The sequence below is a fragment of the Lithobates pipiens genome, unplaced genomic scaffold (genome assembly GCF_037356315.1).
Source record: "Lithobates pipiens isolate NorthernLeopardFrog02 unplaced genomic scaffold, aLitPip1_a1.2 Scaffold_57, whole genome shotgun sequence".
In the NCBI taxonomy this organism is placed as follows: domain Eukaryota; kingdom Metazoa; phylum Chordata; class Amphibia; order Anura; family Ranidae; genus Lithobates; species Lithobates pipiens.
The window spans coordinates 1,366,506-1,391,277 of NW_027507879.1; the positions used below are offsets into that span (position 1 = coordinate 1,366,506).

At 44.0% G+C, this 24,772-nt stretch overlaps 1 protein-coding gene across 11 annotated transcripts in view; it reads right to left on the reverse strand.

The window, feature by feature from the left end:
* KLC1 (kinesin light chain 1) overlaps positions 1-24,772 on the reverse strand; it is a 158,759-nt gene that overhangs the window by 91,180 nt on the left and 42,807 nt on the right. For all 11 annotated transcript variants that reach the window (XM_077467584.1, XM_077467585.1, XM_077467586.1 and 8 more), the window contains 2 exons: positions 10,514-10,775; positions 3,118-3,348 (listed from right to left, as the gene is read on the reverse strand). In XM_077467584.1, coding sequence (XP_077323710.1) covers positions 3,118-3,348; positions 10,514-10,774 — 492 coding nt within the window. In that variant the 5' untranslated portion in view covers position 10,775. Of the gene's footprint in view, positions 1-3,117; positions 3,349-10,513; positions 10,776-24,772 lie in introns of those variants that run through there.

The window sequence follows — 24,772 nt, forward strand, 5'->3', positions numbered from 1 at the left end:
TATCTCTCTCTCTCTCCATATCTCTCTCTCTCTCCATATCTCTCTCTCTCTCCATATCTCTCTCTCTCTCTAGCTCTCTCCATATCTCTCTCTCTCTCTAGCTCTCTCCATATCTCTCTCTCTCTAGCTCTCTCCATATCTCTCTCTCTCTAGCTCTCTCCATATCTCTCTCTCTAGCTCTCTCCATATCTCTCTCTCTCTCTCTAGCTCTCTCCATATCTCTCTCTCTCTCTCTAGCTCTCTCCATATCTCTCTCTCTCTCTCTAGCTCTCTCCATATCTCTCTCTCTCTCTCTAGCTCTCTCCATATCTCTCTCTCTCTAGCTCTCTCCATATCTCTCTCTCTCTCTAGCTCTCTCCATATCTCTCTCTCTCTCTAGCTCTCTCCATATCTCTCTCTCTCTCCATATCTCTCTCTCTCTCCATATCTCTCTCTCTCTCCATATCTCTCTCTCTCTCCATATCTCTCTCTCTCTCCATATCTCTCTCTCTCTCCATATCTCTCTCTCTCTCCATATCTCTCCCCCCCTCTCTCCCTCCCCCCCCTCTCTCCCTCCCCCCCCTCCTCCTCTCTCCCTCCCCCCCCCTCCTCCTCTCTCCCTCCCCCCCCCTCCTCCTCTCTCCCTCCCCCCCCCTCCTCCTCTCTCCCTCCCCCCCCTCCTCCTCTCTCCCTCCCCCCCCCTCCTCCTCTCTCCCTCCCCCCCCCCTCTCTCCCTCCCCCTCCCTCCCCCTCCCTCCCCCTCCCTCCCCCTCCCTCCCTCTCCCTATACACACACACACACACACACGGGGGGGAAAACCCTCATTATGACCACAGCAGTAAGGCAGACCTGGGAACTCAACACATCTGAGCCAATTAAGAAAAATAAGAAATGGTCAGGCGATTTCACTTTCCAGGAAAAGGTCAGTTTGGGTCCAACCTTACTTTACATACTTGCAGCAGGGTCGGAAAGGTACAGGTTAGGGCTGCAACTAACAACTATTTTGGACATATACACTGTAAGGGTGAATCTGGTAAATATCAGACTCAGAGACCAAATTACTGTTTTGCGATTTTCAAACAGAACTGTAATACATTATATGCTGGCCATACAAAAACAAAGTCGTCCTTCAAAAAAATAAAAATAAAAACAAAAGTAATTTTTAAGAATGTTCGTTCAATTTTCGAATAGTTAGTGGGGTCAAATCGAGGTTCTTTTATAACCACAGTGACGGGAACATTTAGAAATAATAGAACACTTCTTAGTCAAAGGAATTTTCAGACAGCGTATGTAGTTTTTGTTCAGAAGTTACATTCATTTTAAAAACAGAATGTTAAAAATAAAGTCAAAATTTCAAAACATTCATTCAGCGAATGTACAAAGATTTTTTTCGTATGAATATTCTCATCTGAAAATTGATCCGTGTATGGCCAGCATATGGCTCGATACACACCTATGCAGTTTGCTTTTGATCAGTTTTTGCTCTGTGTTTTCATTTTTGCGCACGTGATTTTGCTGCAAATTGCGTGTTTGCATTTTTTTTGCCAAATTGTTGTTGGGCAGATTAAAAAACACAAATTGCTGCAAAAAACTCATTGCATGCTTTTCTGCAGCTTCTCAATTGAAGTATTGTGAACCAAAAAAGCACAATTTTGCATAAAAAAAAAAAAAAGTCCCTGATCCTTTCCAAATACACAGCAGCTGAAAAAAGCATGGTTACAGTAGTGATTATTTGAGCTTTTTTGTACTATAAAGGGCTAATTTTTTATTTATTTTTTAAACTCCATTATGTTAGTGGCCGATTATTTGATTATGAAAATAGTAATCGATTCATTTCATAATCAATTAGTTGTCAATTAATCAATTAGTTATTTCGGCCCTAGTGCAGGTAGAATTCTTGTTCCACTAGATCAGGGATGCTCAAAATTACAGCCCTCCAGCTGTTGAGGAACTACGCATCCCATAAGGCATTGTAAAACTCTGACATTCACAGACATGACGAGGCATTATGGGAATTGTAGTTTCTGAACAACTGGAGGGCCAGAGTTTGAAGACCCATGCTCTAGGATCACCAGTAGTCATTTATTGGAACCCCATTGGCAGAGCCAGAGTTTGAAGACCCCCTGCACTATATATTATTGTCTCAAGTTTTTATGGGATTTCTTTGCTCGGTTTTACTGAAGCTTTTTTATTCTGAACCATGTCATGCTGATTACAAAAAAACTTCAAGTAAAACATACATTTTTCATGTATTTATTGGCCTGGGAACATTTGTAAAAGTATGTGGCCCTCATACTGAAAAGTTTGCAGACCCCCTATCTTAAGCGCAAGCTGTACCCCTTAAAGGGGTTGTAAAGGTAAATGGTTTTTCACCTTAATGCATTCTATGCATTAAGGTGAAAAAACATCTCACAGTGCCGGCACCCCCAGCCCCCCCCCCCCCCCCCCCCCCCGTTTTACTTTCCTCACCCCTCGAAAGTCCGGCGCTCGCCCCCGCCGTCCCTCTTCGCCACTCAGCCTGGCCGCTGATAGGATGTGATTGACAATCCATCCACTCTAGCCAATGACGCGGTGTGCAGGGAGGCGGGGCCGTGTGATACAGCGAGCAGCTATAGCCACCGGCTGTATCACGGGAGTGCGCCTGCAGGTGCTTCTCACCATGCGAGCGAGCTCGCATGAACGTGATAAGTACCCGCGGGAAGAAGCAGAGAGCCGCAGAGGGACCCCAGAAGAGCAGGTTCGGGGCCACTCTGTGCAAAACGAGCTGCACAGTGGAGGCAAGTATAACATTTTTTTTTTTTTTAAATAACAATGTACAATCCCTTTGATTGCAGTGGAGGTAAGGAACCTGGCTATTCTGACTGGCAATTATATTTAAATCACCAGACTGACCGAACTAAAAAAATCTTTTGATTGCAGAAAGATCAATATGTATTTTAACTGTATGTTTGTACATATCATTCATCAGACTACCGACTTAGAGAGACGGCTGGGGCTGCCTGTACTGGGCCTATGGCAACTAGTTACTGTAAAAAAAAAAAAAAGGAAGAAAAGAAAAAATCCATATGTAAACTTTTACAGCATTTTTAGGAAAATCATGACTTTTAGTCAGAATGGAAAAAGGAAAAGCCACACACCGATGGAGAAATGTCATCATCGTATTTTTTCAGCTGATTCATAAACTCTAGATGTTTCTTCTCCTCCTCCAGTTGGGCCACAGACTGTTCACTCCTCTGCAGTTTCTGCTGTGTGTTGGCCAACTCATCCCTCAACCACTGGTTCTCCTGGCACAGCCTCCTCACTTGAGCCCTCAGCTTCTGCTTCTCCGACTCCACGGCATTCAAGTGGTTCGATAAGGCCATCATAACCTACAAGAAAAATTACAAAGCACAATTTTGGTTTTCTCCCTTTCAAATTGTGAGTGGTTATAGGGATTGTAAAGTAAAAATAGAAAAAAAAAAAAAAAAAATGGGAAAAATGGTTAAAAATGGTTAAAGGGATTGTAAAGTAAAAAACAAAAAATAAAAAAAAAACATGTTATACTTACCTCCGCTGTGCAGCTCGTTTTGCACAGAGTGGCCCCGAACCTGCTCTTCTGGGGTCCCTCGGCGGCTGTCACCGCTCCCCCCCCATGCAAGTACTTCTCACGTGCATGCGAGCTTCCTCGCATGGTGAGAAGCACCTGCGGGCGCGCTCCCCCCCCCGCTCGCCGCTTGCTGTATCACACGGCCCCGCCCCGGCGCTCTGCGTCATTGGATGTGATTGACAGCAGCGCGAGCCAATGGCTGCGCTGCTTTCAATCCATCCACTCCAGCCGATCAGCGGCCAGGCTGAGCGGTGAAGAGGACGGCGGGGGCGAGCGCGGGACTTTCGAGGGGTCAGGTAAGTAAAACAGGGGGGGGGGGGGCTGGGGGCGCCGGCAGTGCGAGATGTTTTTTCACCTTAATGCATAGAATGCATTAAGGTGCAAAAACATTTACCTTTACAACCCCTTTAACTTGCAATCCTGTGCACAGGCGAGTTTGGCTTCTGGGGTCTGCTTCAAAATGTATACCCCATGTTGCTTTTATTGTGCTGTGCTGCATCTCAAGGCCCCAACGTAGTTTATGGCCTCATTTAGACTTGCTTTGCTGTCTGAAGTGCAATCCACATAGTGATCACTTCTTACAGGGAACAGACTAAATATTTAATGTGCCATACTTAGGCCTTTAGATGGCAATACATGGGCAGACATATTTCATTTGCTTATGTGGTGTAAAAAAAGGGGGGGGAACCCCACAAAGATCGCAGCCATGGTGGGGGGGGGGTTACTCCTGTGGGATAAATGTACTACTGAGCCTGAGGGGTACTGCTGAGCAGGAGCTGTAGTGAGCCGAAAAACTGATGAGCTTGGGCACTACTGAGCTACCAAAAAAAAAAAAAAAACACAACATTAGATACCACCCCAACACCTGACCACGCTTCAAATTTAAAGCGGAGCTCCACCCTAAAGTGGAACTCCCATTCATTGGAACCCCTCCCCCTCCTCCGGCGCCACAATTGGCACCTTTCAGGGGGGAGGGGGGGTGCAGATACCTTCTGCCATAGAAATCCGCAGAATCTGCAGATATTTACGCCACTTCCTGCGGGTCCCCCGCTGTCTGCTGGGAAACACACTGATCCCAGAGACAGCGGGGACCATCCTTATTGCGCAGTGCGACTCGCGCATGTGCAGTAGGGAACCGGGAAGTGAAGCCGCAAGGCTCCACTTCCTGATTCCCAAACCTAAGATGGCGGCGGCAGCACCCGAGAGACGATCGAGACATCGGCTTTGGGTGCCGACATCTCGGGCGCGCTGGGCGGGTAATTGTCCATATTTTAAAAGTCAGCAGCTGCAGTATTTGTAGCTGCTGACTAAAAAAATAAATTAAAAAAAAAAAAAAAAAAAAAAACACATCATCATTTCCACTTTAAAACAAATAAAAAAAAAAAAGCAACACAAGAGCATTTGCAAAGTCCCATCACTTTAGCAACAAAAATCACATTAAGAAATGCATGTTAAAGTAGTAAGCACTTTAATGTATGTTACTAATCAATGTAAGTATATACAAGACCTTAAAACAGGGTTGCAAACCCTTTAAAAAAAAAAAAAAAAAAAAAAACACAAACACAAAGATATCATACTTACCTCCACTGTGCAGTTAGTTTCGCAGAGTGGTTCTGATCCTCCTCTTCGGGTGTCCACGTTGCAGCGTGCCCGCATGGGTGTCTGAGTCGCGCTTCTGCGTGTATTCACACAGAAAGCAGGACTCTGCCCCGCGCCCCCCGGATCATTGGATTTAATTGACAGTAGCAGGAGCCAATGGCTGCGCTGCGATCATACTATCCAACCAAGAGCTGAGACAACGGGCAGAGAGGTAGAGCGCGTCTCCGCTGTGGGAACGAACGGGCTCAGGTGCGTAAAATGGGGGGCTGGTCAGTGTCAGAAGTTTTTTCACTCTAATGCATAGGATGCATTAAGGTGAAAAAAAACACAAGGGTTTACAACCCCTTTAAAGTGTTACTAAGCCCACAACAGTAAATTTAGTCTGTATATGCAGCAAAGCATAAGTAAGGGGTTAATCCTCTGCATTGTGTAAAAAGGTTGTTTGATCCGTTTATTTTCTGATCCTCCCCTTTTACCATCCTCAATCCATCTGCTGATAGAACAGAGCCCTAGGAGACACTCTGCACATGCTCAGTTTGGTATGTATTGCTAGAGTTTTTTTTTTCCATTTCTGGGAGAGTGCATGTGATCAGCACAGGGCTAATCAGCACTGTCCAGACAGAGGGTCAGGGGTCCTGCAGCCTCATAGGACAGTCAGAGCAGAGTGAAATCTCCTTCAACAAGCTTAAAACTAGACACTGATAGAAGTCACAAGACTGCCATCTACTGCTGATTAGAAAAGGAAGTTTATACTTACTAAAATAAATCGCATTTCCATGTTCTCTGTACTGTGGGAGACCAGATATAGTGAATGCAGGATGCTGGGTTTAGTAACCTTTTAAAGCCACCTTTAGCTCCAGTTTGAAGGTGTTACAAAATCTGGAACTTTGCCTTACCTTTTTCAGGTTGTACATTACAGGACACAGGATCTAAGTCTTAGACAAATGGCTTATGAGGCTACCTTAAGGTGACTGGATGCTGCAATCCTCTCCCCCCTATAGGCAAGCCTCAGTTTAGTAGCAAGTAACAACAAATTAATCATATAGTGAGTGTATGGACCCAAGTACTGTAATGTACTTAAAGAAAATGATTTTACAGGCAAGTAAGAAATCCAGTTTTCTTAAATCGTACATTACAGGTTTTAGACGTAGATGATCAGGATGTCCAAAAGCAATGGAATGGTGGGCAACACAGCAACAAACCATAACAGGCCAAAAAAAAAAAAAAAAATGAGCCACGAGGGCTTGAAACTGAGACAGAAGCCAGAAGTACCTTACACCCCAAAAGTGGCACCAGAAGCACCTTACACCCCAAAAGTGGCACCAGAAGCACCTTACACCCCAAAAGTGGCACCAGAAGCACCTTACACCCCAAAAGTGGCACCAGAAGCACCTTACACCCCAAAAGTGGCACCAGAAGAGGCTTGAATTTCTACCCATTAAAACATAAATGGGTGAGCATAAAACCAGGTGGGTAGCCTTGCAGATCTGGGAAAATGATGCCCAATGCTGAAAAGCCCATAAAAGCACTGCCCAATCTGGTACAGTGTGTCTTAAAAGAATGGGAGGAGCCTTTTCCTTTAGACTGTAGGCTTGGATAATGGCATGTCTAATTCACCTGGCAATCATGGAAATGAGAGTCAGAATGTTTCCTATGGGGATCCTCAGGAAATAAAAAAAGAGTAGATCCAATGGTGAAAACTTGCACAGCATGTACAACATCAAAACCGTGAAGAAAAATCTCCTGGGATAGATTATTATATTTTCCTGCAGGAGCCTGCAAAGCATTGCACCCTTGGCTTCTGCAGCTTTCAGCCTGTACGGGCTGTCAGTTACAAAGCTGCAGGGCTTGTGAATGGACGATAAAAGGGCGAGCATCAGCACCCTAGCAGTTTATTCAGAATAACAAGCCATCAACCATGGTGGCTGATGGTAGTTGCAGTATATTTATTCACAGAAAACTGAATGACTGACAAGGCCGTGTGAGCAGAGCCCTGCGAAGAGGTCCGGCTTTTGAATTCTTACAGCGGGTGCAAGGAGAAGATTGCTCGCCCGCTGTCACACTGAGGCGGGAGCACGGGGAGAGGCTGCAGGAGCTAGAACAGGTTACACATTGAACCTAGCCTTAAAGCAGGCGAGGAAAGAGCCCTAGTGGAGGAAACCAGCGTTGAACTGATATCACAGAGTAAACAGGGCTGACAAGGCCTAGACAGATTGTTCCTAAAGGTGGAGGTTATCTAAGTATTCTATTACAGATACCTCAAGAGAGTAGCAGAGATAAAACGAGAGCCAACACCTTGGTGAAGGAAGGAGTCTAATCCCCCATACCACCCATTGCGTGGAAGGCTTGTTCCTAGACTTGGTGGGCTTAGGTGTCCAGGTCGTGTGACAGAATTGTTAGCTGGGCTTGACCTGGAACACAAACGCCAGAGGAAAAGAAAATAACTCTTTGCCCCAGGATCCAAGACTTTCCTGTAGGAGGCTTTGCCTCCTGTGACTTCCTCGAAGCAAGTGTCCAAGGAATCATCAACGAGGCATTATCCTTCAAAAGGCATCCCAGCAGGACAAGTTTTACAGGGAAGCTCTGGAGACCAACGCCTTTGCCAAAATATCCTTCGCACCCAAGAAAGCTTATCCTGGAAGCTTCCAAAACACAGAAAGAGTGGCCTTAGATTTTTAAAGGCAAAAAAAACAGCCACTGTAAAAGACCCAAAAGGGAGTGAGCCTAGCCATCTTTAAAGAACCCAGACTGGTGACCTTTGACTGGGTCAACACAGGTTGTCAGGGCAAGATAGGCAAACTGCATCAAGGAGGACAGAAACTGTATCCCTCTTAGCTTGGGAGAGATTTCAGCAAATTGAGTGAATTTTAATTAGAAATGGACTCTAGAGGAGTGGAAAAGTGAGCTTGCTTGCATACTTTGCAATCCAATGCTCTAACGTGGCAGACAGTCTTCCTATAAAACAAAGTGGCACAGTCCCCATCAAGCCAAAATTCTCCACTAAAGGAACTGGTGCACTGGTACCCTGGAAAGGGGCTTAGGCCCTAACTTACCAGAGCATCTTGCGGTTCTTTCCACATGAGATAGGAACAAGTTCCTTCAAGCCTTTTGCCCTACTGGTGGGCACATTTCACAAGGGATTCTTCAGGAACATGGTCACCCCAAGTGATAGTACCATGGCCCTTGGACCTGTATAGAACCCTGTGGCTAAAGTTGGGTACAAAGGCAGATTTTTTTTTCCTTTTGTATACTGAAGCCGGAACAGGCAATGCACAGATATAAAAATGGTGGGTTGTGGAAAGGGAAAGACCTTTCTACACCATGTCAACAAAAATACTTGGGGCACCATCAGGTTTGTTTACAGCAAAGAGTAATGAACAAAGAGCAGCAACTCATAGCGAGTAGTGGGCAAATGAATATAGAATTTAGAGGGAAGGCAAATTCAGGGAATTTTTAAGTGCAGGAAAACTATAAAAGTGACTTTAGGAAATTGCTTAAAGTGGAGTTCCATCCAAAAGTGGAACTTCTGCTCATCGGATTCCCCCCCCTCCGGTGCCACAATTGGAGGGGGTGCAGATACCTATATAAAATACAGGTATCTGCACCCACTTCCGGGAATAGACTCCCGCTGGAGTCATGCCCCTTCCCGCACCCCCCCCCGCTGTCTCCTTGGAAACACAGGTTCCAGGATATAGCGGGGGACCACTCACGATGCGCAACGCGACTCGCGCATGCGCCGTAGGGAACCGGGAAGTGAACCCGTAACGCTTCACTTCCCGATTCCCTCAATGAGAATGGCAGCGGTAGCAGCCGAGAACCGTGCAATTGCTCAGCTTCCGACATCGCTGGACCCTGGGACAGGTAAGTGTCCATTTATTAAAAGTCAGCAGCTGCAGTATTTGTAGCTGTTAAATAATTTTTTCGTAGGTGGAATCCCCTCTTTAACATTTCTGCCAAACAGTGGGCTTATATCTTGTCACTGCATAAAAAAATTCAGGTAAGAAAAAAATTAAAAATAAATAAAGAATAAAAGCTCATTTTTGAACAACCACAACCATCCAGCAGGAATAGCAATGTAGATTTTTGTTTTATGACTGCAAAGGATGGGAGCGTTTAGTTCTGCACAGTGGTGTAGTGGTTAGCACTTTCACCTAGCAGTAAAAAGGGTCGCTTTTTTTCGAATCCCAACCACAACACTACATGCCTGGAGTTTGCTTGTTCTCCCTGTGCCTGCGTGGGTTTCCTCCGGGTACTCCGGTTTCCTCCCACACTCCAAAGACATGCAGGTAGGTTAATTGGCTTCTGTCCAAAATTGGCCCCTAGAATATGAATGGGGACCTTGGATTGTGGGCTCCTTGAGGGTAGGGACCGATGTGAGTGTGCAATGTATAGGGATAGGGACAATTGTAGAAACTCACTCAGGTTGAACTGGATGGACTGGTGTCTTTATTCAACCTTACCAACTATACAAGTCACCATTTGCATTGAGCACATCACATTCTTATTTGAGCACGGAGACAGCCCAGCTATCCAGTAAAAAGATAGCAAAATGCAAAGAAATTTTATATTCTGTACAACAGGCACATAAAGGCATGCCAGCGCAAACTTAACTACAACCTCCAGAATGATTAAGAGTAACAATTAACATATAGCAAAGTAAGCAAGTTGACTGGAGTTGCCCTATATAGAGGAGGAGGCATGCTACTAGGCTCTTCCTGCAGCCTCAAGAGCATCCCAATCATGCAGACAAAAATAAATAAATAATTGCACAATATACATCATCACATTACAGCTCACTAATCTCTCCACAGTCAAAACTGGAACCATTTGTAAAGATCATGGATTTAAAAAGAGGAAGTAAACCCTGATGAGTTTACTTCCTCTTTGTTTCCCTGCAAAGGTAAAGCATAATGGACTACTATGCATGGCATACTAGCCCATTATGTGTCACTTACCTGACACAGGAGCCAGCGAAGTCACCGCTGTCCCCTGTAGTTCCGAGCGTCCATCTTATTGGTGGGTCTCGCTGCTCCGCCGCTGTCATTCAGCGAAGCCGCGGTGACGTCACTCCCGCGCATGCGCACGGGAGCCACCACTCGTGGCATATCGCCGTTGACAGCGGCGCTCAGTGCCTGTCTTTCGGTAAATAACTCCTAAACCGTGTAGGTTTAGGAGATATTTCTTAGACCTACAGGTAAGCCTTAATCTAGGCTTACCTGTAGGTCAAAGTTGGCTGTAAGGGTTTACAACCACTTTAATTTTCAGTAGGTAGCGAGGGGGTTACATTCTTACTGCCAAAGGCAACACTAAACCTAACAAGTCTCCAAGAAATAGTTTCTAAGCAGTACCTGTGCTTCGCTCAGACCCAGCTCCAGCATTTCCAAAGACTTTCGGATCATGATGGACTTCTCCTCCACCAAGTTACTCTCGTCATCTTTCTTCAGACACTTCAAGGTTTCCAGTAGGCTCTGCAGGATGGAGTTGTGCTCATTCTTCAAGGCCTCCAGGCCCTGGATCACCTGCTTGGTCTTCGAAATGATCTCATCTTGGGTGAGTTTCTCCAACTTATCTTCCTTCAGAAACACCATCGTGGACATGTTGTCATACATTCTGTAAGGAAAAGCACAATGGGAATTATTATAGACCGGATTAAAAAAAAAAAAAAAAAAAAAAACACGCAGCCATATCTATAGAATCTGGACCTTGGCAGAAGGAGTCAAGGGCACCAGCACTTTCAAATAAACTGAAATAGTGAATCACACCCACATTTTAAAGTACCTTACACCACAAAGACATAAATGGGCCCCTACTCTAGGTTGACAACCACTGTTCTTACGAAAAAAAAAAAAAAAAAACACAACACATAGTGGATGCTGGACATGTTTATACAGCCCATCAATAAAAGCAGGGGCAGAAGAAAATAAAGAAAAAAAGAAAAAGAAAAAAAAAAAGAAGAGAAAAAGAAAAAAAAAAAAAAAAAAAAAAAAAGGAGAAAGAAGAAAAAAAAGAAAAAAAAAAAAGAAAAGAGAAAGAAGAAAAAAAGAAAAAAAAAAAGAAAAAAAAAAAAATAAAAAGAAAAAAAGAAAGAAAAAAAAAAAAGGGGGGGAGGGGGGAATGGGTCATCCTAAAACCCGTTATGCCCTGCAGACACATGCACACAAATTCCGATGGAAAAAGTCAGATCGGATTACGTTGTCGGAAAATCCGATTGCGTGTGGGCTCCATCAGACTTTTTCCGACGCACAAAGTTTGAGAGCAGGATCGAAAATTTGCCGACAACAAAATCCGATCGCATAAATTCCGGCGGACAAAGTGCCACGCATGCTCAGATTAAACTAAGACGAAAGCTATTGGCCCGTTTATAGTCGCGATGTATGTGTTTCAATTCAGAACGATCGGATTTTCCCCGACAACTATGTGCGACCGTGTGTATGCAACACAAGTTTCGGACAAAATCCAATCGGAAAAACCACCAGATTTTGTGGTCGGAATGTCTGACCGTGTGTACGAGGCATTATACTGGGAAAACGATAGTGTATTTTAGGTACAAACACATACAGTGCATCTGGAAAGTATTCACAAAATTACAAAGATGCAAAGATTTCGGACTTCTTTCATGTTGTCGTTATGGTGTACAGTTTGAGGAAAATAATGAATTTAATACATTTTGGAATAAGGCTGTAAACTTAAAAAGATGTGGAAAAAGTGAAGAGCTGTGAATACTTTTCAGAGGCAGTGCATTGTTTTGTTACAAATTAGAACTATAGTCAAAGCTTTTTTTTTTTTTTTTTTTTCCCCCCCCATTTTAGATATAGTAAGGGAAGGTTATAACCCCTGCTGGTTAATTTTTTTTGCCACCTGTGCCCCATTGGGGAGATTTACCTTCACTTCCTGTTCCATAATCAAAACAGGAAGCGAGAGGAAATCCCTGCATATTAAAATAATCTTTCGGGGACCCCCGGCCACTAGAACTTTCCCCCATTGGAATATTTCCCCTCTATTGTTTTGTGTGGACAACCCAAAATTTGGGATTTACTTTCACTTTTAATGTTAAAGGGGTTGTAAAAGTAAACATTTTTTTCACCTTAATGCATTCTATGCATTAAGCTGAAAAAACATCCGACAGTGCTGCGCCCCCCCCCCCCCCCCCCGTTTTACTTACCTGACCCCTCGAAAGTCCCGCGCTCGCCTCAGACATCCTCTTTTCCGCTCAGCCTGGCCATTGATTGGCTGGTGTGGATGGATTGAAAGCAGCGCAGCCATTGGCTCGCGCTGCTGTCGATCACATCCAATGACGCGGCGTGCCGGGGGGTGGGGCCGAGTGATACAGTGAGTTAGAAATGAATTGGCTACCATGCACAGCTGCACCAGAGTCCGAGTGCACCAATTTTAGTAAATCCCCCCCCCCCCTCTCACAGTGTGCAGTGGAATCGCAGTAAGCAATTTCAGCAAAGGAGAGGGGCTTGTACAACTATGCAGGGCTGAAGGGTCAAGAAAGCAAAGTCTTCATGAAGGATGTGTAAACATGGCTGCGCCCATTCATATATAATTACAAAGTATACATTGAAACTATTTTTTTTTTTTTTTTTTTTTAAATTTAAAATCATATCATGTACTTATAAGATTACAATAAATGAATAACTGAATGAACTAAGCTGCTCATATTAAACATTTACAGTATATCTGAAAAAACAAACTGTTTCACCTTAAACCCAGATTTTATTAAACAGAGTATTTTGCAATAGGAAAGCTCAATTACGGAAGTGGGTGGTTTCAGTCACGCAGAAGTAATGACAACCATCTGTCCCAGACGAGAAACTTCCTGAAGTTAGCATTTTCCAAATTCTCTGTAGTAACAGTTACCGTACATTTATAAAGCAGCTAAATGATGTTTTGTGATAAACCCTTTAAAATCCGCCTAGACAAAGGTAAAAACAAGTGGTTTTACGCAGCATGTAGAAAAATAGTTTTTACTCAATAGTTATGTAGCACCGGCTCCTGACGAGCATGCGCTATATGTTTTTAAAAATTAATATTCCTGAAACTATAGTTTGGTTTTAGGGCTAATTTTGACAAATTATGGTTTCGGTGCCAGTCCCTCCTTTGCCGCAGGCGTCGCCGTCACCGCCGGCAAGTATGAGAACGCAGTTTAGCTTGGCGCATTGAATGCCATTCTTTTCTCGGAACCAGCCCAGTGGGAGTGTCATCTTGCTGTGCATTCTAGGAGGTGGTATTTAAAGTGAGGTGCCCCCTAAAAAAAAAAAAAAAAAAAAAAAAAAACATTTAAAGTCAGCAGCTACAAATACTGCAGCTGCTGACTTTTAATAATCGGACACTTACCTGTCCCAGGGTTCAGCGATGCGGGGGAATGAAGCCTCCCCCCCAGTGGCACCGTCATTCTTACTGTGGGCACCCACTGGACATGCGCGAGCGGCACAGGGCGCCGTGATACGCCGCACAGTCATCTGGGACACGTGACAGGTCCCAGATGACTGTGCGGCGTGAGGGGAAGCGATGTCACCAGCCTGGGCAATGAAGAAGGCAGACTACGAGGGACCCCCTAGCAACAGGCATTTAGAGGGGAGTAAAAAAATTAAATAAAAATTTCCAATTTTTTTTTTCCTTTTTAAGAATTTTAAAATATTTTTTATTTTTTGGTGGCAACACCACTTTATGGTACTGACATCACGTGCTTCTGGGTTCTGATCCAGAAGATCAGTTTGTTTGATCTTGGTCCTCCTAACCAGCCCCCATGGCCCTCCTGGCCTGGGGTGTGGATCCATGCAATTTCAAGCAACTGCAGGGACAGGCCCGAGTGGATATCAAGGCCTGAGGATCCAAAGGTGGTCCGATGCCCTCTCGTACAAGGAGAACCTTTTCGGCCAAGACCTGGAGAAGCATCCAGGGGAGGACTCTTCAGGAGAAGGCCATGCACAAGGCTGGTTTCTCTGAAGGAGCCTGGAGGCTCAGTTGAAGGACACTACATGGATCTACACTCATACGGTATCGCCAGACCGGCTGAGAGATGCTGGTACCGTATGATAGCTCTCTAAATTTGTCTATGTCCCTCGGTTACATCCTAATCTGTGGCAGAGACTTTGCTCAAGTGTTCTACATCCAAGTCTGTGGCAGAGACTTTGCTCTACCCAACACCCTACCGGCTGCTAGGCCTAGTGAGAGGAGGTCCATCCGGGGGTTGTGAGAATCCAGCTGTGAAAACGGTAATTCTCTGGGATTTCTATAGTGAGAGACTTCCTATTTTTGCAGTTCCAAAAGTACCTGAACTTCCTTCGTAACCCTCTACCCTTCATTGAGGAATTGTGTTATCTATCTTTTCAATCAATATCCCAAAGAGAGGATCCAGTGTCAGTTTCTGCATTTCTTTGGGCCATCTACCACGGGAACCCCTAGACGTAGACGAGGTAAAGAAGGAAACGATAAGCCCAATAAAATCAGCACCTCCTCCGGGGGTCAGTGCTATAGAGATCAGAGAAAGTGACAGATCTATCTTTTTTTTTTTTTTATAAAAAGAAAGTTACGTAAAGCCCAAACTTTTTTTTTTCTTGTATAGAATAGTTATAAAACTCTTATTATATGTTCTGTTGGAGAAATTTCCTTTCACTTCCTGCCCGGCAGAGACAAAAGGAAGTGAAAGTTGCCTGTGATATCTACGATTCCCCCGTGTAACCCAACTTCATGGTCCATGACACTCCAAGCTAAGCTCTGCGGAGCTCACCCCCCTCACATTCAGTTTCCCCGTCTTGCCCTACCTACACCATCTTCTAAACACCTGGTTCTGTACTCAGGATAGCACTTTGTCTGCCAAATTACTCACTGGTGCATGCTAACATTTTGCTCAATATTTGTGTTCAATATGGAGTTGGCCCACCCTTTGCAGCCATCACAGCTGCGGCACTTCTGGGAAGGCCGTCCCCCAGGTTTAGGAGTTTGTCTATGAGAACGTTTGACCATTCTTGCAGAAGCACATTTCTGAGGTCAGGCACTGATGTGAACAAGGCGGCCTGGCTCACAGTCTCCGCTCAAATTCATCCCAAAAGGTGTTCTATTAGGTTGAGATCAGGACTCTGTGCAGGCCAGTCAAGTTCCTTCACCCCAAACTCACTCATCCATGTCTTTATGGACCTTGCTTTGTGCACTGGTGGGTAGTCATGTTGGAACAGGAAGAGACCATCCCCAAACTGTTCCCACAAAGTTGGGAGCATGAAATTGTCCAAAATGCCTTGGCATACAGACACCTTACGAGTTTCCTTCACTGAAACCAAGAGGCCAATCCCAATCCCCGGAATACCTCCCCACATTATAATCCCCCCTCCTCCAAATGATTTGGATCAGTGCACAAAGCCAGGTCCATAAAGACATGGATGAGCGAATTTGTGGTGGAGGAACTTGATTGGCCTGTACAGAGTCCTGACCTCAACATAATAGAACACCTTTGGGATGAATTCGAGCGGAGACAAGCCAGGCCTTCTCGTCCATCACTGCCTGGCCTCACAAAATGGAAGAATGGTCAAACATTCCCAAAGACACACTACTAAACCTTGTGGACAGCCTTCCCAGAAGAATTGAAGCTGGTATAGCTGCAAAGGGCGGGCCAACTCAATATTGAACCCTACAGACTAAGACTGGGATGCCATTAAAGTTAACGTGCATGTAAAAGCAGGTGTCCCAATACTTTTGGTAATATAATGTAATGTCACCCTCTTGTCTCCCTCCTACCCTACAAGCAGGGCAAGAGTACACCCAGGCTGGGGTAACAGGACACATACCTATATCTCCCTTTCCTCCAATGATCAATCTCTGTCAGCGCTTAGGTGGAGCGGTTCCTGAAATGTATCTCGTGACCCTCCACCCGCTTTTCTAATTATTGGTTCTCAGAAAATGTCTCCCCCATGGGATGCAAACTGGTTTTGTTAATCCGCAGAGATGGAGCCAAGTACCTCCGGCGCTGTTCAGCTTTCTCCATATCCAGACAATAAACCAAGAAAATTACCCTCCGTCCGTTACTGCTATCAGCACACTGTAGAAAGTATTGATCGCCACAGTAGCAAAACCAACTGTGTGATTAGCAGGAATACCAATTGTCAGAGAGAAATTAGGCCAGGCATACATTTCACATTAACTTTGAATGTGATATGGAAATATACTTGGCTCTATCCTTACACACCCCCGAAATAGAAATCTGCATTCATCAACAGAATTAAGGGACAGTTTAGATGCAGACCTGCATGTCACAGGCTAAACCAAATTACATTAAAAGACTACAGTCCTCTCCAAATCATAAGTAGATGCGTCCTGCTTGGGCGAGAGAGCGCAAGAAAGCGCAAGAGAACACGCTGCATTTTTAAAAGGAGCAGTTCGCCTTTTTAGAAAAAAAAAAAAATAGATGCACATCTTTTTGCAGGTAAAAAAAAAAAAAAAAAAAAACGCATTTTGTTATTCTCCTATCAAGTATTGCACCTGTGATCGGCAGAACACAGGTGCAATATCAGGCTCCTGCAGACTGTCAGTGTAGCTGTCTGCCCGTACCTTGTACGGATAGGCAGTTACTGGATGACAGGAAAGATCAATAAATTACCTAGAGCGCTCTTCAGCACCCTGGTAGTTCATCGGCTGATGGTAATTGTAGTCCTGCCATTTACAGAACTCCGTGAATGAATGACGTGGCTGGGGGTGGGCAGGAACTGCTCAGTTAGTAATTTGTTACACCCTAAATATGGGTGTAACATGTTACAAAAGGTGAACTTATCCGTTAAAGAGGAAGTAAACCCTGATGGGTGTTACTTCCTCTTTAATTCCCTGCAAAGGTAAAGCATAATGGACTACTATGCATCGCATCGCATCGCATAGTAGTCCATTATGTGTCACTTACCTGACACAGGAGCCAGCGAAGTCACCGCTGTCCCCTGTAGTTCCGAGCCTCCATCTTCTTGGTGGGTCTCCGTGGGTCTCGCTGCTCCAGCGCTGTGATTCACTGGAACAGCGATGACGTTACTTCTGCACATGCACACGGGAGCAGACACTCGCGGCTTACCCAGTGCGCCGCCATCTATGGCGCATGCGCCGTAGACAGCAGTGGCTGTCTTCAGGTAAATATCTCCTAAACCGTGTAGGTTTAGGAGATATTTCTTGGACCTACAGGTAAGCCTTAATCTAGGCTTACCTGTAGGTCAAAGTGGTTTGTAAGGGTTTACAACCACTTTAATGTAAAGTGAATTTGTTTATACTAGAAATGTATGCATGATTCTGTTCTCATGATACAAAAAAAAAAAAATGAGTGTAGCGCTAAAAAAAAAAAAAAAAATTTGACCAAGTAAGTGGAAACATTTGTGCATGTACCAAAAAAAAAAAACTGCACTAGAATAAACAAGTTGGTGACTGAAAACAACCAACACACATAAAAAGGTATTAGGCCCCTTTCACACGGGGCGGATCAGTAATGATCCGCCCCGTGATGATCCACTCGCTCAGCGAGGATCGCTCCGTTGCCCCCGCTGAGCCGGCGGCGGACAGGGCGGTCTCTGCACACTGCGCAGGGACCGCCCTGTCAGCTGTCCTCTATGGGGGATCGGATGAACATGGACTATCTGTCCGCGTTCATTCGATCCGCTCTGCAGACGGATAGAAAAATAGGATTTTCCTCCGTCTGCAGAATCGGACAATTGCGGAGGCGGACGATATCGGGTGTCTGGGGATGTTTATCCGCAGACACCCGCTATCCCATAGGAATGCATGTATGTCCGTATTTCATCTGCAAACGGATGGATGAAATACGGACATACTGTCCGCATGTGTGAAAGGGGCCTAATGTATATAAAATATATATGTGTGTGTAAGGCCTCTTTCACACTGACTGTCCGTTCAGGTCCGCCTGTCAGTTTTTTTTTTTGTTTTTTGTTTTTAGGTGGACCTGAACGGACACTCCATACACCTCTATGGAGCATCAGATGTCCAACCCGCTCCGATCCGAAAAAGTGGACAGAGGAAAAACCTACCTTTTCCTTCAGTCTGAGGATCGGGTGACCAGACTCTACAGTTGGCCCTTAGCCGATATCCCATAGGGGAGAGCGGCGCTCTGAAAGGTCAGTTCCTGCCCCCTTATGATGTCATAGCCCGGGGCATGATGGGACTCTGGTGTCATAAGGGGTGCCCATGCCTATATAAATCAATGTGCACCGCGTACACTGCATTACAGCGGGAGAGAGCGTTGTGTCAACATCGGAAGAGAGAAGACGGTGGAGAAGACTGGGCCAACGCTAGTAAAAGAGCTGGAAGAAGATAGCAGAAGAGGCCAGCAGAAGAGGCCCCCAAAGTCGGAAGAAGACCCCCGGAGTTGCCCAATAACTTTAAAAACCTGTGTAGCGTTTTTTTTTATTGACACTTTTCCCCCAGGTGAATGGGTAGGTGAATGGGTAGGGGAACGATTTACCCCATAATTATTCACATTGGGTGGAGGGGCCAGGATCTGGGGGTCCCATTATTAAAAGAAGGGTCCCAGATGCCGATAAGCCCCCCGCCCACAGACCCGAACAACCACCGGGCATGGGTTGTCGGGAAGAGGCCCTTGTCCTGAACATTGGGACAAGGTGCTTTGGGGTGGGGGGCGCAGGGACCACCCTGCCCCAAAGCACCAACCCCCTATGTTGAGGGCATGTGGCTTGGTATGGTTCGGGGGGGGGGGCTGGAGGCGCACTCGCTCGCCCCCCTTTCCTGACCTACCGGGCTGCATGCTCGGATAAGGGTCTGCTATGGATCTTCGGGGGGACCCCACTTTTGTCTTTGGGGGGGGGTATGGGAACCTCACGCAATTTTTTTTTTTTTTTTTTTTGCGGGGTTCCCCTTTCAAGATTCTCAGCACACAAGTTGCACCGCAAGTCAGATCATCTTGATCAGACTTCTGGTGCCACTTCTATTCAAATCAATGGGCCCCCATAGGTAACCATTGATTTTTGAATAGAGACAGAGAAATGCCGCTGAAAGCTAGCGCGGCTTACCATGCATTGAATTCAGTGCAAAATACGGGGTAAAAAAAAAAAAGCTAGCTGCCACAACCTTGGTATCCTCTTGCTCGGCCGGTGGTCCGCTACAAGATAAAAGTGGTCTCTGCAGCGGATTCGCCACAAGATCACTTTTATATCAGAGGTGGGAGAGGGGGCCTCCGCTTACCGGAGCCATCAACAACAGCAGGCGATCAGGTCCTCTCTCTGGCTGAGCATGGAGATGAGCGAGGGGGGGGGGGGGGGGAAGAATGGCCCCCACCCATCTCCATGACATTGCAGGGTGGGAGCGACGTCAAAACAGCACTTCTACCCATAGTTCTTAAAAAAGGGACTTTTTTTAATTATTTAAAATGCCAAAAAAAAAAAAAATATTGCATTTTAATGTAAATAGGAGATCTGAGGTCAAAAAGACCTCACATATCCCATTTACATTAAAATGCAATAAAAAATATATATATTTTCATATTTAAGAGGTCCTGTCGTGCTTTTTCTCTATTACAAGGGATTCCTTGTAATAGGAATAAAAGTGATTTATTTATTTTTTTAAAACAGTGTAAAAATAAAAAAAGGTAAAAAAAAAAAATGTTTTTAACCTCGCCCTGTCCCGACGAGCTTGCGTGCAGAAGAGAACGCATATGTGAGTAGCGCCTGCATATGAAAATGGTGTTCAAACCACACACGTGAAGTATCGCCACTATTGTTAGAGCGAGAGCAATAATTCGAGCCCTAGACCTCCTCTGTACTTCAAAACATGCCACCTGTAGAATATTTTAAACATCGCCTATTGAGATTTTTAAGGGTAAAAAAGTGTCGCCATTCAAGTGGGCGCAATTTTGAAGCGCGACATGTTGGGTATCAGTTTACTCGGTGTAATGTTATCTTTCACAATATAAAAAAATAGGGTTAACTTTACTGTCTTATTTTTTAATTCAAAAAAGTATTTTTTCCCAAAAGAAAAAAAAGTGCGCTTATAAGACCGCTGCGCAAATATGGTGTGACAGTAAGTATTGCAACGACTGCCATTGTATTCTCTAGGGCGTTCGAAAACAAAAATGTATAATGTTTGGGGGTTCCAAGTAATTTTCTAGCAAAAAAATAAATAAAATTAAAAAAAAAAAAAAAAAGTTTTTAACTCTCATACAAATCTAAAAAAAAGAGGCTCGGTCCTTAAGTGGTTAAACCACATTGAAAACTGCAGTCCACAGTCACCAGTAAATTTAAACTGAACTTGAGCAGTTCTACAAAGAAGAGCGGGCAAATATTGCAATCTCTAGATGTGAAAAGTTAGTAGAGACATATCCCAACAGAATAAAGACTGTAAATTAACCACCTGCCATCCACGCTATAGCCGAAAGACAGCTACAGTGCAGACCCCAACTGCTGGGAGGGCGTCCCTGGACATGCGCCCATCAGCGCCGCCTTATCTGGGCCCATCAGCGCCGCCTCACCAGCAAATATCAATGAAGGAGAGAAAAAAAAATTACCCGTTTGCAAAATTTTATAAGAAACTATGAAACTTTTTTATTTCAAAAATGTCTTTTTTTGTTTGTTTGTTTAGCAAAAAAAAAAAAAAAACCCCAAATGGTGATTAAATACCACCAAAAGAAAACTCCATTTGTGTTGGAAAAAAAATATATAAAAATTTCATTTGAGTACAGTGTTGTATGACCGCGCAATTGTCAGAGTGCATCAGCGCTGAAAATTGGTCTGTGCAGGAGGGGGGTTTAAGTGCCCAGTAAGCAAGGGGTTGAAGCAAAAAGTGTTTCAACAAAATACTGACATAAGGGGGTGATCCTTTTCCAACTCAGTGAATTTTTTTTCCCCCCCCACATGTTGGCATTATATCTTTCACTTGGATGTTATAAGTGGTACTGTGTGAGCTTGTTGTGAGTTTATTCTGATTTCACTTCACTTCTTACAGGATGTCAGATACATCCTGCCTCATTTCCTGGCTGGAGGACGTCCAGCCACATCTAGCCTCTTCCTCCCCAGCCTGAAGGTTCCTGGTCCATCACTTTCATTCATTGGATTTCAAGGTTTTCAATCAGAGGCTCAGCATTACATATGGGTGTTACAATGGGCAGTCTGCATGCAAATATCTGCCTAGAAACTCTAAATTCGGATTTAAACCTACCCATCAATGCATTTGGTTATCTGCATAACTTCACTCAAGAGACAACTTCAGGGGGGTTGATGGTTCTTGAAAGGGGTACCGAGGGTATGATTACACCTGTTCTGCACCACATAGAAATACGCTGCCTTCTGCAGACGCATGTGGGTACCATTAATTCCTAATCGCATACTCACTCCTCAAAACGCTGCTGCGTTTGTGGCCACCAAAAAACATATGGTACCATGTACTAGTACCACGTGGTTTAGTGTGGCGCAATTTCAAAAAAATTAATTGTAGAGAATGGGCAAAAAATAAAAAAAGGCGTGCGCTTGGATGCACTTTATGGTGTGAACAAGCCCTTAGACAGGGTGCTATAATGTACAGGGGGTCCCTAACGAACCTGTTCGTAAGTCGACTGCGCATGCGCAGAGCGACAATTACGAACATTCCTGATGTTCCGTTGAATGTCGTTCGGCGCAGAACTGCAGATGGTCCGTACAGCGCCGCGTTCTTAAGTCGTGAACCCCCTGTATAGCACCCTGCCAACCCATCCCACCAGCCATGATCTGCCTGCATTGCATAGAGAGGCACACAAACCCAATGACAATATAATGGTCTAAAATGAAGCCTTTGATTAAAACAGTAAGGTTTTATTGAACATTAGAGGGAGATAAGGAATCAGAAGAGATAAAATAGAAGTAGATTTAAATTTCAGGCATTTATAAAATACAGGAAAACATCCATTTTGCAAGATATATTGATCTTAGGTTTTTGTTTGTCAGAAAGCAAAGTAGTAAAAAAGGTAGCAAGGATTTCTTTTCTCCTTAAAAATATGGCTTGAGAAATCTGGCAGTTATGTATACAGGGTACAACCAGCCATCAAAGTATACATAAACGCTTCACACAACAGTCCGCTGTCATATAAAGTCAAAAAATTCAACATAGTCCAGAAGAAAATAAAAACGCTATTAAGCGCTTTTGGACAACCACCCACCCCACCCACCACACACACACACACACACACATACATATACTGCGGCAGGACTTTGTACATGATCTTAAACTTCCAGCCACACCGCCGTTCTACTCCTTTTGTGATTGGACACAGCAGGAGCCAATTAGCCGATCCGGTAGACGCGATGTCCGATGGGACCCGCTGATCATTAAGGAGACGGGCAGAAAGGCGGTCTGCCTATGTAAACAAAGCAGACCTCTGTTCTGTGAGAAGGGGGAATGTATTGATCTTGTGTTTTTGCCATGCAGAAACATGGATCTTTACCTTCCTCCAGTCAAAGCCTCCCCCCCCCCTCCCTCCTGTTAGGAAGCACTCCCATGGAACACATTAAACCCTTTGATCACCCCTGATGTTAACCCCTTCCCTGCCAGCGTCATTAGAACAGTGACCGTGCATATTTGTTAGCACAGATCACCACTGCATTAGTGTCACTGGTCCCCCCAAAAAAATGTCAGGTGTCCAATTTGCCTGCCGCAATGTCACAGTCCCACCATAAGTTCCATTACTAGTAAAAAAAAAAAAAAAAAAAAAAATAATAAAAAAAAAAAAAAAAAGAATAAAAATATCCCATAGTTTGTAGATACTATAACTTTTACAAACCAATCAAACTATGCTTATTGGGAATTTTTACCAAAAAACAGCAGAATACATATTGGTCTAAATTAATAAAGAAAAGAAATATATATATATATATATATATATTTTTTTTTTTTTTAAATAATTTGTCGGTCTTTTGATTATAGTGCAAAAAAATAAATAAAAAATAAATAAAAAAGGACGCAGGAGGTGATCAAATACCACCAAAAGAACGCTCTATTTGTGGGGGGCATTTTATTTGGCTACAGCGTCGCACAACCGCGCAATTGTAACGCAGTGCCGCATCGCAAAAAATGGCTTGGTCGTTTAGTGGGGTAAATCTTCTGGAGCTGAAGCGAGACTAAGGAGGAGGAGTGCACCCTTCCAAACAGAATTCATCTGCTGGAAAAAACATGATCACAGCGTCGCCTCCATGTTCACCAATATACGACAGCCAGGATTTTAATCAGCTGATATTTGATTTACCAAATTTGGCAGATGGGTTTTAGAAAACATCTGTCTGTGAATTAAGGATGACGGATACGCCAGTCCAATCTGTGGCCAGGAGCGGAAGTTTATTGCACCGCCTCCTCCATCTAATGAGCAGAAAACATGAGCTGTGCCAACATCTACTCCAGAATTATTGTAAAGCCGAGCGCTCCATCTCACCAACAGGAACACAATATACACTATCCAATCACTGGCACAACATCCACATATGGATACAAATCACTGACCTACATTTACAAAGCTGAACACACAATTACGCATTTCTTTAAATGTCATTATTTGTGTGTTCACTCATTGCTGGCATTTATATAGTACCAACAATTTACACAAAGCTTTGTATACCAAACATTCACGTCAGTTCCTGCCCTCATTGGAGTGAAGGGCATTTTCGCTGAGTAGATACTTTGTCTTATTATTGGATTGTTTGACTTGAAATACATTTTTAAAGTTCCAATTCCTGCTTGTTTACATCAGCGTTACCCTGTTCTTCCCCTCTCCGCGAGACGATCGCGGGTAACTCCACGGTCGGACTCACGAAGCTCGCAGCGGGCGTGTGCGCGCCCTGCTAGCCGAGCCTCACGAGATCACATACAATAATGTGATTTCATGCAGCGGAGCCATTTTTTTCCCCAAAAAAATAAAAAATTGCATTTGAACAACTGCTGTGCAAATACAGCGTGACATAAAATATTGCAACAACCACCATTTTATTCTCTAGAGCAGTGATGGTGAACCTTGGCACCCCAGATATTTTGGAACTACATTTCCCATGATGCGCATGGACTCTGCGGCTTAGGTGAGCATCATGGGAAATGTAGTTCCATAACATCTGGAGTGCCAAGGTTCGCCATCACTGCTCTAGGGTCTCTACTAAAAAAAAAAAATATATAAAAGGATAATTATCCATCCACACACAAAAAAAAATAAAAAAATAAAATTATATATATATATATAATAAAAAAATTATATATATATATATATATATATATATATATATATATATATATATATATATATATATATATATATATATATATATATATATATATATATATATATATATATATATATATATATATTTATTTATATATATTGAGCAGGAGACACAGAACAGGGACAAGTGTGTGTAAACGCACACTTCCCTGTTCTGACAGGGGTGGAGTGGACAGGAGTGACAAATCGTGTGTGCCTATTAGCTAGGAACCACGATCCGTCACTTCCTTCAGCGAGTCCCATCCCCCTTCGGTTAGAATCACCTCCCAGGGAACACAGTTAACCCCTTCAATGCCAGTGACATTTTTAGAATTATCAATGCAATTTTATAGCATTGATCACTGTATTAAAGTCAAATGTCCCAAAAATGTGTGAAAATTGT